Source organism: Oncorhynchus kisutch, linkage group LG7, assembly GCF_002021735.2.
Source record: "Oncorhynchus kisutch isolate 150728-3 linkage group LG7, Okis_V2, whole genome shotgun sequence".
In the NCBI taxonomy this organism is placed as follows: Eukaryota; Metazoa; Chordata; class Actinopteri; order Salmoniformes; family Salmonidae; genus Oncorhynchus; species Oncorhynchus kisutch.
Window position 1 is genome coordinate 34,391,535 of NC_034180.2, and position 13,068 is coordinate 34,404,602.

General features: G+C 42.7%; 1 protein-coding gene across 1 annotated transcript; it reads right to left on the reverse strand.

Moving 5' to 3' along the window:
- Positions 1-983: 983 nt before the first annotated feature.
- Positions 984-10,462, reverse strand: LOC109894521 (thrombospondin-1-like). Its single transcript, XM_020488077.2, has 22 exons — positions 10,268-10,462; positions 10,039-10,128; positions 9,324-9,883; positions 8,981-9,056; positions 8,658-8,750; positions 8,444-8,553; positions 7,987-8,112; positions 7,259-7,355; positions 6,797-6,970; positions 6,515-6,691; positions 6,250-6,423; positions 5,866-6,146; positions 5,526-5,744; positions 5,319-5,426; positions 5,002-5,161; positions 4,789-4,907; positions 4,065-4,299; positions 3,652-3,879; positions 3,260-3,531; positions 3,051-3,148; positions 2,797-2,936; positions 984-2,684 (listed from the first exon to the last, which is right to left on the reverse strand). Exons 2-22 carry the CDS (start codon positions 10,100-10,102, stop codon positions 2,677-2,679), a joined length of 3,519 nt encoding a protein of 1,172 aa, XP_020343666.1. The 5' UTR covers positions 10,103-10,128; positions 10,268-10,462; the 3' UTR covers positions 984-2,676.
- Positions 10,463-13,068: the final 2,606 nt, after the last annotated feature.

Genomic DNA, 13,068 nt, shown 5'->3' on the forward strand with positions numbered 1-13,068 from the left:
ACTGACCAGGTGAAAGCTATGACCCCTTATTGATATCACCTGTTAAATCCACTTCAATCAGTGTAGATGAAGGGGAAGAGACAGGTAAAAACTAAATAATAATAAGCTGTGAGACATGGATTGTGTGTGTGTGCCATTCAGAAAGTGAATGGGCAAGACAAAAGATGTAAGTGCATTTGAACAGGGTACGGTTGTAGGTGCCAGGCACACAGGTTTGTGTCAAGACCTGCAACGCTGCTGGATTTTTCATGCTCAACAGTTTCCCGTGTGTATCAAGAATGGTCCACCACTCAAAGGACATCCTGCCTTTGGAGTGGGCCAGCAACCCTGTGGAATGCTTGCAGCACTTTTTGTAGAGTCCATGCCCTGACGAATTGACGCTGTTCTGGGGGCAAAAGGGAAGTTGTTCCTAATGTTTTGTCAACTCAGTGTACAAGCTCACTGTCTCTTAGCACCTCTACAAAAGCCAAAGAGCAAAGGCTGTAGGTCTGTGGAATGCCTCAGATAGGTGTGACTCTGTAAGCTATTTTAGGTTTTATTCACTGGGAAATTCCAAGAAAACTAGACACATTGGTGTGGGTTACATTGTGTAATAGCTCTATATTTGTAATAGTATAAGGTGGTAGACATTGACGCAACTTGAGTTTTTTCCATAAACTAATAATTTTGAAGGCTTTGTTGCTAAATTCCTTGTCTCCTTAGGTGTGGGATCGTGTTTTCAAGGGGATATTGTAGTGTGAAAGTCCTATTGAATGTGGACTTTAGTTCATCCTAAATTTCCATGCTGTTCACTTCTCAAGGATACTCCCTTTCTTCGAGGACTCCCCAGACTAAAGTGATAGATTCCATCAGAGTTTACAGAACATGACCTATCTCTGTTTAATGCTTCATAGTACTCAAATCAAATCAAAATGATCATAGTACTGTGCATATCAAAGCTGAGAATACATCCATAAGCAAGGAAAGGACAAAAACAATGATGATATATTTTTCCTGATGTATTTATTGTTCGATTGACATTACAAAATGTAAAACTATGGTAAAAATGTTTATAGACAAGCATCACTTATAGTAAAGTAAAAAATACTGAACAAAACAATATCCAAAGACATCCTCATGTCAGTGTGCAAACAAGTTTATCCAATCAGGAACACGGATCACGTTTCTTGATAAATTATTTAAATAGCATATATCTACACGTTAAATAACCTCTTAACATAGAACAGACAAACATAACAATAATTTATCCATTACAAATGCACAGGACATACATAAAGCACAACATATTTCAGAAAACGTTTTTAAAACTTTAGGGGAATTTTCTGCTACAAAAAAAACATTTTATATACATCATTAAAAAAATGATTGTACTACAGTGACACACAAAAAAAGAAGCCAACCTATGTATACTCTGGTGCTAAAAGGGTACTCTCATGTTTTGTTGGTTTCAATCAAAAAAGAATGAGGTAATATTTGTACATAAAGGTTTTCCTTTGTTTTCCCCATCAGAAATATACACACATTCTCAAGCACACAAGTCAGACATACTGTGCAGAAGAACAATGGGATTTAAATGACACCTAATTTGTCTATTTTGGAAGGTTGGCGTGAGAGTTAATACTGCACCCTGCTATGAGAGGACTTTTTTAGAGGGATTTATACCCTGTTTCAAGATTCCAGTTATTTAGAACGGGTTTTAATGACAATAAGACAGAGATGAATAAAGATGAGAGATATCCTAACTCTAGCATCATGTGTCAATACTCTCAACTGGTAGCAAATAAAATAAATAATAACTTATGTACAACCTTGGTAACAATAGTCCTCTCAAGGCAGGTTAGACTGGCCCATGTGTTTCTGTCCCTCTCCACTAATGTCTGAGCTAAGATGGAAAAAAAAGACATCCTGGAATCCTGGCGAAATAGCAGTTGTGTTGTTCGCTAGTAGTCTATATTGGCTTTGGGTGCTAGTCCTGCTTCTGTGCTCATTCCATATATCATCTAGAGTTCTTTCCTGAGAAACCACTTAGCAAGCCTGGTCAAACCCTGAAGACATACTTCATACTGAGCTGAACTGCAAGGGTCTACTAGAAGCCACTTAGTTACCGAATTTGAAATGGCTAATGTCTTGACTACAATTGGCTTAAGTGTCTTTATCACAAAGCTCTTCATGGGTAGCATACACGCAGACAAACATTCACTCTCATTGATAGTAACAGCCAATCCATACCGTCCACGGTCCCTCAATAGTTCCTTTAAGGGGCATCTCTGGCCCATCTGTAGTAAATATCCTACTGCTTTCTTCAATTGGAAACAAGTCAAGTCCTTTTGAGTCCACTGCAGAGCTGAAGTAATGCTCGGAAATAATGAAAATACTCTTCCCTTTAGACCTCCATCCAGAGTGGGATAGCAACTAATTCAGAAGTGCAGAGAAATATATCTGATTTCTTCACTGAGCAAAGTTATGCTCAACCTGCTGTTAGTGCAGGGGTCTAGTCATCATAGGGCAGGCAGTTAGCCTATGTCCATTCTGCCTCAATCCCACACACTTGCTCTCCATTCCACCAATGTGCTTGTCGCAAAGTAAAGAGTAATAAAGATATGGTCCCAGATCATATGTTATATTTATATTTGAGCAGGTAAATACATTCTTCTTACGAGCCTCTCTCTAGTCCGATTAAGAATCTGCAGGAAAAAGAGAAAGAAAGAATCAGTTAAAACCCTGTACATATATTGACTAAAAGGGCATGAGCAAGTCATTTTTTTGTTTGACAAAACATTCCTGAAAGCATCTTACCTTTGCATTCATATTTGAGGTCTGAGAAGTATGTCATCTCCTGAGAGAAGACATACATGCCTAGTCTTCCACCAGCATAGGTATTGTCGTAGATATTTCCGGAATCGGCCATGATTCTCTTGCCTTCATACATCACAACTCTGAAAGGAAGGAAGATGACATGAGATCATCAGCACATGAAAGCAGGAGTTTATGTGGCTTCAGTAAAGGCAGAGGAGCTAAAGAGTTCAGAGCTAAAGCTAATCTGAGCTCACCTGATGAGTCCAGACTTGGGCCTGTGGATCAGGTGCCATCTGTAGGCAGTGTAGTCTTTCCAGCCGATGTTCTTGGGGTCGTGCCACAGAGTACGCACCTAAGAGGAGGAATAACAAAAAGACATGAGAAATGTTTCCTACCCAGTGGTTTTCTCTCTCACTGCTCTTATGTGCTTTGGGCTTGTAATGTGGACTGAAGCTGACCGTACCTGTCCAGCAGTGTCACCGGTGTGCCAGAGGGCGTTCCTCAGATGCTCCCCAGGTCCTGTGGTGGAGTTGACCACTTTGATGGACACTCCGGAGTAGCCCTGAGCTCTGGTCGGCGTGTGGGACCAGTAGGTCTGTGTGATCTGCTTCCACATTACCACGTAGAACCTGGAGCTGGACTGGTACCCAAACACAAATCCAGCATAGTCATCGTCCCTGTCTGTGTTGATAAAGAATGTTCCACTGAAGTCCACTGCGTTGAACTCATCGAACCCTATAGACAACGAAGAAGTTGGTTAGGACTTTTCTCAATGGACCCATAATCTACGAATGGTAGTTTTGTAGTTGTTCTCTTTAGTTCCTAAGTTGTTATATATATGTTACAAGTACGTACCAACAGCGATGCCAGGGTCACAGTTGACGGTCTGCACCAGTTCTTTGCCCTGGTGACGGACCACCCAGTTGGGGTCGATCTGGGAGGTTCCCTTGGGGTCTAGTGGTACCATCTGGAACCTGCGGAAGTCCGTCTCACTGATGGCAAAGTTCTCAGGGCACACATCGTAGATATCAAGAATGTTGTCTTGGTCAAAGTCATCTTTGCAAACATCTCCACGACCATCACCTGAGAGGAGGAGGCAGAGAAATGCACTTAGACATTTCTTCATGGAGACAACAAGCTAACCAACCCTATAGTAATCTCTGTGACTGCATTTCTGTAGAGAGTACTTTGTCTTTCTAGATGAATCATTCAATAGGTCAGTTGAATGGCGCCAATGTTTGATAGAGCTACCGAAGAGAGTGACTCACCATCAGAGTCCAGCTGGTCAGGGTTAAAGGCCAGCCTACAGTTGTCCTTGTCGTCAGGGATACCGTCGTTGTCATCATCGTGGTCACAGGCATCACCCTTGCCATCTTTGTCGTGGTCGGCCTGGTTGGCATTGGGGATATAGGGACAGTTGTCCAAGTTGTTCTGATGACCGTCCTCATCAATGTCCTGGTTGTTGTCGCACTTGTCTCCCACACGGTCTGAGTCAGAGTCAATCTGTAGAACAACACAATTAATTTAGTCTTCACAAAAACACATTATTTCACACTTGTATGAGATAAACGTGGCTCTAATTCAATGCACTCAGACATAATGAATGTATTTCACCACTCTCAACTTAAGTAATCTCCCTCAATATGAGAGGTGCTATTCTATCCCTCATCCTTGTGCCCCCTTGTCTTCAGGTATGCTAGTAATTTCCCTTCAAACAAGAATACTGTTTCCTTGCACCTTGGCAAGACTACACACACACATACACATTCATATCTATTCAGAAGGGGGGAATGAATAAGGAGAGAGGGAGAATTGCACTCATTCTTCTCCCAGCTTTCACATTTGCACATTCCTGTCTTTCATTAAAGCTGAGCACAGGTGCAATCTATGGCTACTGTCCTAAGAGACGGGGCTCTATGATAGTTCTACTTCCCTCCAAGATACTTGATAAGATTGGGTTCTTATGTAGTAGAAGATGAAAGCTGCAGTTACCTGGTCTGGGTTGTTTTCAAGAGGGCAATTGTCGCAGTGGTCTCCCACTCCATCCCCGTCAGTGTCTCTCTGGTCCACATTGTAGACGTATGGGCAGTTGTCCCTCTCATTTAGAATGCCTGCGAAGTGAACACACATTTATATCAGTCTATGACAACTTTTAAGGACTGAGAGATTTCATTGTCTGATGTTGGAGGAGTGATGATCTCTTACCATCACCGTCAATGTCAATAGCACAGGCATCCCCCTCTCCGTTGTTGTCTGTGTCGACTTGGTCGGGGTTGCTCTCATGCACACAGTTATCACATCGATCACCAACGTCATCTCTGTCCACATCATACTGAGCGGGGTTGTAGACCATTGGGCAGTTGTCCTAATAATTTGAAAAAATGTACACCATTACTACATTGTTCATATGCTACTAGCTTTCCCCCTGACTCCTCCAATTTATCTAACCCATAAGAGAAAGGACTACTGATTGCTTTGTTTGGTTTCTTTGTGGATAACCAAGTCCTGTTTTGATCTCTCACCCTATCATCAGGGATCCCATCATTGTCATCATCGTGATCGCAAGCGTCACCAAGCCCATCTTTGTCGTGATCCTCCTGTCCAGAGTTGGGAAGGTTTGGACAGTTGTCCTGAAAAAAAAGGGTTGGTTAGAGAGTCATAACCACAATAACACAGTGGAGAAGCTAGGGATAGACTATGCGCAGTGCTGGGGGAGTGATCCTTCCTACCTTCTTGCAGTGGTAGGTGGCATTCTCCACACATAGGAGGTCTTTGTTGGGCCATCCATCCAGGTCAGTGTCATCTCCACAGATGTGACCATTGCCAGCGTAACCTGGTTTGCACTCACAGCGGAACATAGTGTCGCTGAACTGACCCAGGTAGATACAGTTGGCATTCTTGTTGCAATCATGGCTGCCGTCTTGGCAGGGGTTACGGGGTGTGCACACCTAGGGGGAAGGGAGAGATGCATACTAAAGGGTTAAGATGTGCTGCTGACCTCCTAGCATTAGAATAAATAGAAATCCTCACATTTGTGTATTTTGTTGCAGTAGCCAGAGTTTGTCTCACCTGTTTCTTGGCTGTGGCCTGCTCCACTCCTCTCCCGAAGGGCTGTTGTCCTGAGTAGCGAGGGGGGCAGGCAAGGCAGTTGTAACCAGGCTCAGTGTTTTCACAGCGGTGGACTCCGTTGAGTGTGAAGCATGCGTCACGGACCTCCTTGCACTCATCGATGTCCTTGCAGTTGATGCCGTCTCCGGTGTAGCCCACTGGGCATGCGCCACACTTCCAGGAACCATCATCAAAGCTGGTACACTTAGCACCAGCAAAGCAGGGGTTGGACAGACAGCCATCTATATAAAGAAGCATATTGATTTTAAAATACTGAACAAAAAGGGATTTGTACACTTTTAGGTCAAAATAACAAATGCCATAATCTATTAACACAATTCGTACCAATAGGGCAGTCCTCTTTTCCACACAGTTGGGATGTTTTGCCATCGCCCTGACATTCCTTTCCTCTGTATTTGGGGGTGGGGTTGTTACAAAGACGCTGGCGAGTCTGGAATCCACCTCCACAGGTGACAGAGCAGGTGTCCCATAAAGACCAGGGTCCCCAGACTCCGTCAACTAAAGTACAGTGAGAGAGAGAGATGAGTTACAGCTTTATCTCCAGACAGATAGATAGGCACATGTGTTTAGATGCTGCTCTTCTACTTACTTGGACATGGTGATTTCTGGCAGACCTCGGTCTCTCTGCCCTGTCCTTGGCAGTCTCTGCCTCCCATCTGGGGAGTTGGGGAGTTGCAAAGGCGAATGCGGGTGATGACTCCTTCACCACAGGTCACAGAGCAGGAGGACCAGGGAGACCAGTGGCTCCAACCACCATCCTGCTTGACTGTAAAAGACAGACACATAATTATTAGTTAATGTGCTACTACAGTACACATGAGATGTATGGTACTGAGAGATACTGTTGAGTAGAAATGGTAGGTTTACTCACAGCGCTTGTCACATTCCTGAGGGTAGCAGTCGCGGGTCTGCACAGAGGTGCCCTCGCAATTGCTGTTGATGCGGTCGCATGATCGACCTCGCTGCTGGATTCCCCGTCCACAAGACACAGAACAATGAGTCCATTCAGACCAGGGGGACCAGCCATCCTCAGCATAGTCACTCGCTGGGGGGGAGAGACAATGGGAGAGCGATTAACACTGCAGAGCTCAGCCAGGGGGGCAAAGGATTTTCAAAGAACAGTCTATTTGAATAAATTTAGCCCTGGAGATTTGAGACCTGGCATTCCAAGGGGTACTCAGGGAATGTGAATGACTGACAAATGATAAAGGAAGACTTCTCCAAATTAAAATACACCTGATAGGCAGGTTGTCAAAAAAAGTTCATGTCCACCTCACAAAAAAGTACTACAATACTGTTACAGGCTTGTTTTCAACAGTAGAAGAGTACTTACGGGTTCCACAACGTGGGCAGCACTCTCCATCGGGCACGGTGGCGTTGGCACAGGGCATCAGGGGACAAGAGATTTTGCGACACACAGTGGCAGAGTTCTATAGAGAGGATTGCTGAAATTAGTAAATAGTTTGTCTCCAGAGCAGGCTGTCCGGCTACAACAAGGACAGACGGGAAAATAATCTGGACCATTAACTTTGCATTGTGCAAAAGTGGTTGCTGCTTTGCCAGGACTAATTGCTATGTTTGGGAACATTGGGATGATGTTTGGCTGGGGCAGGGGGATCCCCGCTGTGCTACCGTCCTAGATCTGTGCACCTGCTCTAGGGTTCAGGACAAGCACTGTGCTGGGGGTCTGGAGGGAAGGACGGTGACAGTGGGAAAGGCAGAACAGAGGGTCTCTGCAGATGTACTAATTAAATACACATTCTTGATACTTAGCCAACTAGATAACTACAATAACACCCTTAGTGAGAGAGAAAGTGAGAGAGAGAGGAGTTTGACAGGGCAGAATCCCCCTACTGCGTTATTGCTATTCTCTCAAACATCTCATTAGAGGTGAGGTGATGGCTAGCAGACAGACACTGCCTAGTCACAAGAGCCTAAACACAAGAGCCCATTAACACCTCACTACAGAAGGGGTTGAGGAGCTACTGCCTGGTTTTCACACAGTTTACTACTGGCTGGGTTACTTAATAACTGCATTCCACCAAGTGTGATGACACCTACCTGGCAGGTACACTCTGTGCAGCCGTCCACGGTCCACTCATCTTTGTCCTTGTGCACAATGCCGTTGTGAAGACAGACCCCACGGTGGATTCTCATCTGGTTCATGAGCAGAGTGCTCTCCTTATTCTGAACACAGAAGAGGGGGGGGGGGGGGGTGAGAGAGGGACATGTGTCTAGACAATAGGATGGAAACTTTTACATGGCCACGGTTCCAGTATAATTAATTACCAATCAACATGGTGATTAAGACATAGCTTGATTTAACTAAAGCAAATACAAATTCAATGGCAGCCAAACATATTTGTGTATTCACATGGCAGCCATTATGATCTGTCAGGGTCTGCCATTCCAAGGGCAAGTGGCTGTGCAGTGGAGAGGTTTTAACTGGGAACAGATAGACTTGAGAGGGAGGGAGGAAGGATGACAGTGCACAGACCCAGCTGCTTTCTGTGCTTACCACTCTGTTGAGCTCGTTTGACAGCTGCTTAACAACCACGCCAAGTCCCTTGAGCTCCTTGAACATGCTGGTGATATCCTCACAGGAAAAGCCACAGACCTGCTGAATTTCTAAAGAGGAGAAAAGCAATCAGTTTGTCACCTCCCTCCTTCACATGAGCACAGACCAGTAGGAGCAAATGGTCTTGTCCCTGCAGAGTGAAGTATGGTCTCACCTTTGCTTTTGTGGCCAGTGTAATCAGTCCTTATTGCTGGGCTAGACCCATTGACTGGGTTGTCCAGGGTCATGACATCAGCCAATGTTTCAGCTGGAGGAGGACAGACAGTAATTTCCATGAACATCATAATAGCATCCACCTGAAGAGACTTTATCAATGGCCATATAGAATTCCGGTACTAGTAATTATATTTGGTAATGAAAGGCATTTAGATTTTTACAACTAAAAAGCAATGAATAACATCAACTTATACAGTAATTACAACATTTAAATGCAAAAATATATTTTTTATAACATAAATTTTTGTAAATCACACTTACAGCTTTGGCATCCCTTATTGCGCATGATTGCCTCCAACGTGGTTCCAAAAACGAAGCGCACGTTCTGAAGCACTCCCTGCACACATACACATTCCAGTTAGAGCTATTCCATATTCACACGTCTACAACTTTTCAATACATTTCCTTAGGGATCATAATATCTAACTGTTTATGTCAAATAATATCACATCTCTGGACGCCAAACGTTGCGCAGTGCGCGATCCACGAGGTTGGGGCTACTCAGAATAGGCTATAAACTTCAGAAGTGTAACATTTATTTTTAAACATAATTACAACATTATTTGCAATGTATTTATGAACACATGAATCAAGTCATATTTACCATAAATCTGTCTTTCACAGCTCCTTTTCCAATTCTCAGACGGGCAATGTCAGCAACCTCATGCGTCAGGACCTTTTGGATGGGCACGTCTATTTCGGATATATTGATCTCTTCACATCCTACGAACAGCTGGGCACGATCTTCCTGAATGAACAGCGTGATATTCTTCCAATGTCCTGTCGCTAGATCTGCATCTTCTATGGACACTACCTGTTGCTTGTTCCCGGTGGAGTATACCACATCCAGAGTTTGCGCCTTGCCATTAGAAATAATTTCGAATATCGGTCCTGATCCGTCATTCTTCTCCACAGTCAAAATACTACCCCTGGTTTTCTTGAACTGCTTGAAGTTGACGAGGAGAAGGAATCCTCTTTCAGCTTGTACTGAATCAATGAGGTCCCTGAAGGAGATCTCGGGAACCGGGGGGATCAGGTCTGCGTTCAAGACCTTATAGGCTGGGCTGTAGGGATCTGCGCCTTTTACCAAGGTAACTCCTTGGTGCCTCTTGTTCACTTTCACAAGCTCGAATAGGTCGTATACACCGTTATCATCTCCACTCTCTGTGAAGGGAGAAACTGTAATGAGTCTCTCTTGGAAACTTCACGTTCACAGACAAAACATTGCAGGAACTTTTAACAGAATAATTCCATTGTTGATTTTAAAAAGCATATTGTCAAAAATGTTATAATGTTTACCCAAGTTTCCAAAAACTCACCTGCTACCCGGCTGCCCTCACAAGTCCAAAGCACCAAAAGGAGAAATACTCCTATCAACTTCATCTTGAAACCTCAGAAATCTGTTTCAACTAGAAAGTAGAAAACCAGTTAAATAGGTAGTCATTTACACACTTCTCAAGATTACAGGCCCATTATGAAAACGTAATAAGTATCTTTTAAAAAGCTACATGTTATTTAAAGAAAATATTATTATTAGAATTTACCAACCTGAATAAAATAAATAAATCACAGATGGATCAGTTGAGGAAAGCCCTGGATTTTCACAGTTTCGTTGTTCCGTTATTTCTTCTTAAATTCTCCAAGTTTATTCCCTTCGTTGAATAGTTTTAGTAATCTTATGTTCGCTGAAAACTATTTTTCAAGTTTGTTCTTACTTTATTCTGATGCTCAAACTATTCTACTAACACTGCGGGCATAAGTGCTATTTCAATAGTTTCATGACATTCCTGAGACAACATCTCCTCCAATCAGATCGCAGAAAGAAAAAGGGACGACCTTATCTTCTTACCTCATGACGCTGAGAGTAATATCCAAGGCGAAGGCTACACATAGGAAAAAAATGCATTCCAGAGCCGAATTTCCATATAAATATTTTATAGAGGACAGGGGCCAACCAGTCGTTTCCTGTAAAAAGTACATTCTTTGTCAAATATGCTTCCCTCTTTATTTTCTTTGTCTCTTTTTAATAAAATTTACAAAAAATTGTCATGATTTACAGAATTAACCATGTAGTAGATCCCCTTAAAATAAAAACATGTGGATTGTTAGCCAATATGTTTTTGAGATAGTCATATATAAATGGAAAAATAATACTTTAATATGATATAAGCTAATGGCAAATGTATATATAAATTAATGTGAATATTTTGGCTTTTTGAGAGGATGCATAGGCCTATTGCTGATCTATTCCTCTTTCATTCACAGTTGATCCACTGGGAGGCGATGTGTGAGTTTAGATTTGAGTTGGTCAGACTTTCCATCCTCACATGAAGATGAGAAAAGTGAAGAAAGTATAACTCCAGAAAACGTTATTGCCACTAGGGATTTTGGGCCAGACTAGTAGACTATATTTAGGATTTTATTTGGGTATTTAAGATTTTATTCCGTTATTACACTTCAGCTGATACTGAAACCGTTCATGTTTATTGATCATGTATTCATTTTGTATTATAAATGAAACATAAAAGGGAAATAATCGTCCTCATATGTATCTGATCATTTCCATCACTTCCTTGGGTTCTTTGCCTAACATGACATCACCAATCATGTGAAAGGTAGAGCCATGCATAGCCTATGAGTCATTCTTAAACCCTCTTAAACCTCCTTTTGGTTGCCCCCTATTATGTAATGACAGATTCCCCCTTCCTGATTGAGAATTGTTCCACATTTCACTTTTTCAGATGAAGCATTTTACCCAAAATCAATGTTAGCTAATTATTGGAAAAGTAACTTCCCTCCAGATGTGGATAGGAGCAGAAATGAGGAAGAGACAATGACAGTGATGGAAACACTCTGGACAAACAGCAGAAGACTCACAGCACCTTACCGCCGATGTATCATGACTTACTCCCTAAAATAGAGGGGGTCCTATAAATACATGAGATAGACAGAACCCTGAGTGTGATTGTGTGCAGGCAACACCTGGACACCTGAACCAGCGCCAGCAGCATATACATACCATTGGAATGTGAATGACTTATGACTGGGAATACTTACGACAGCTGTAGTAGGCTATTCAAATCAGTGTTTCAGTAGTTTGGGGAATCAGTAAATGATAATGCAATAGTGCTCAAGGGTAAAATAAATGTATGCTCTAATGGAAAATGTCATTGGGGGTGGGGTGGATGGATTGGAATAGAGTCTCATATTTCGGAGACAAGTTGGGAGCACAAAGAGAACATACGCAGGTGTGACCAAGCGTGTCAGATGGGGTATGTTTGTGACCTCACAGAATGGGAGGCGGGGTTGGCGTTATGTGTATGTGTGTGAGGAGGGGCTGGTGTAGGAACATGCCAGGTCCTGATGAATACTCATCCAACCACCCTGCAAGCCAAGTTCAGACTGCAGCGGAAACAGACCATAGATAGCAGTGTTTACTCTCTCTCTTTCTATCTCTCTCTCTCTCTCTCTCTCTCTCTCTCTCTCTCTCTCTCTCACACACACACACACACACACACACACACACACACACACACACACACACACACACACACACACACACACACACACACACACACACACACACACACACACACACACACACACACAAAGTAGAGACGTATGATTTTCAGGGTAGGAGGTAGAGAGTTTGTGTGTTTAGTCTTTCTTAAGAATTTCTACACAGTGTCTCACCCTTGACCATATGTCTTATTCCCAAGTATCTAAACAAAGGAAGCAATGACCAATGACATCATTCATTAATCCTGTCTATTGCTGTGAATACCTTCCCATCCAGGACCGGTAATGTCTTACCAGTAACTCTGTTAGATATAGCAATAAACATACGTTGTGTACTTAAACATAGTAGATCTATGCTCTGTCTACAACTATATCCGTTGAATACTTTGCTGGCTTAGCAACGATGACAGTATCTCTAGGTACTGACCAGACTGCAGGCTGATTGATTTTTACCTTGAAACATCATGGTTCAGAGGAGCTGGACAAGGCTGCTTCATGAATTGCCTGAAGGAAATGCAGAGGCCAAAATGAAGATGTGCATCTCTGGAGTGGAGGTAAATAGAGAATGATCGTTTCAGTAAGATGCCATAACTGGGGTCTGCTGTGGCCACAGTAGATACATGTCCATAACGTTTTCTGACTGACATGGTTCTGAAGACAATTGCTGTATGGTTTTAACTTTCTTTAACTTTTAGAAATACAATTGTGTGAGCAAAATCATTTTGATGAGTTGTGGGAGGAATGGTTCACTATTATCTATCATTATCATACATCAGTTTGAAAGTCAATGTCTATCAGATGTATCAGAGATTCTAAACATGACAGTGCAT

Bases quoted from the DNA above. Each gene is read 5' to 3' on its own strand.
- LOC109894521 (XM_020488077.2), bottom strand. From the start codon at position 10,102: ATGAAGTTGATAGGAGTATTTCTCCTTTTGGTGCTTTGGACTTGTGAG. The intron at 9,884-10,038 runs GTGAGTTTTTGG...CTCCCTTCACAG, and splicing joins TGAGGGCAGCCGGGTAGCAG to AGAGTGGAGATGATAACGGT. The intron at 9,057-9,323 runs GTAAATATGACT...GTATGTGTGCAG, and splicing joins CTGTGAAAGACAGATTTATG to GGAGTGCTTCAGAACGTGCG.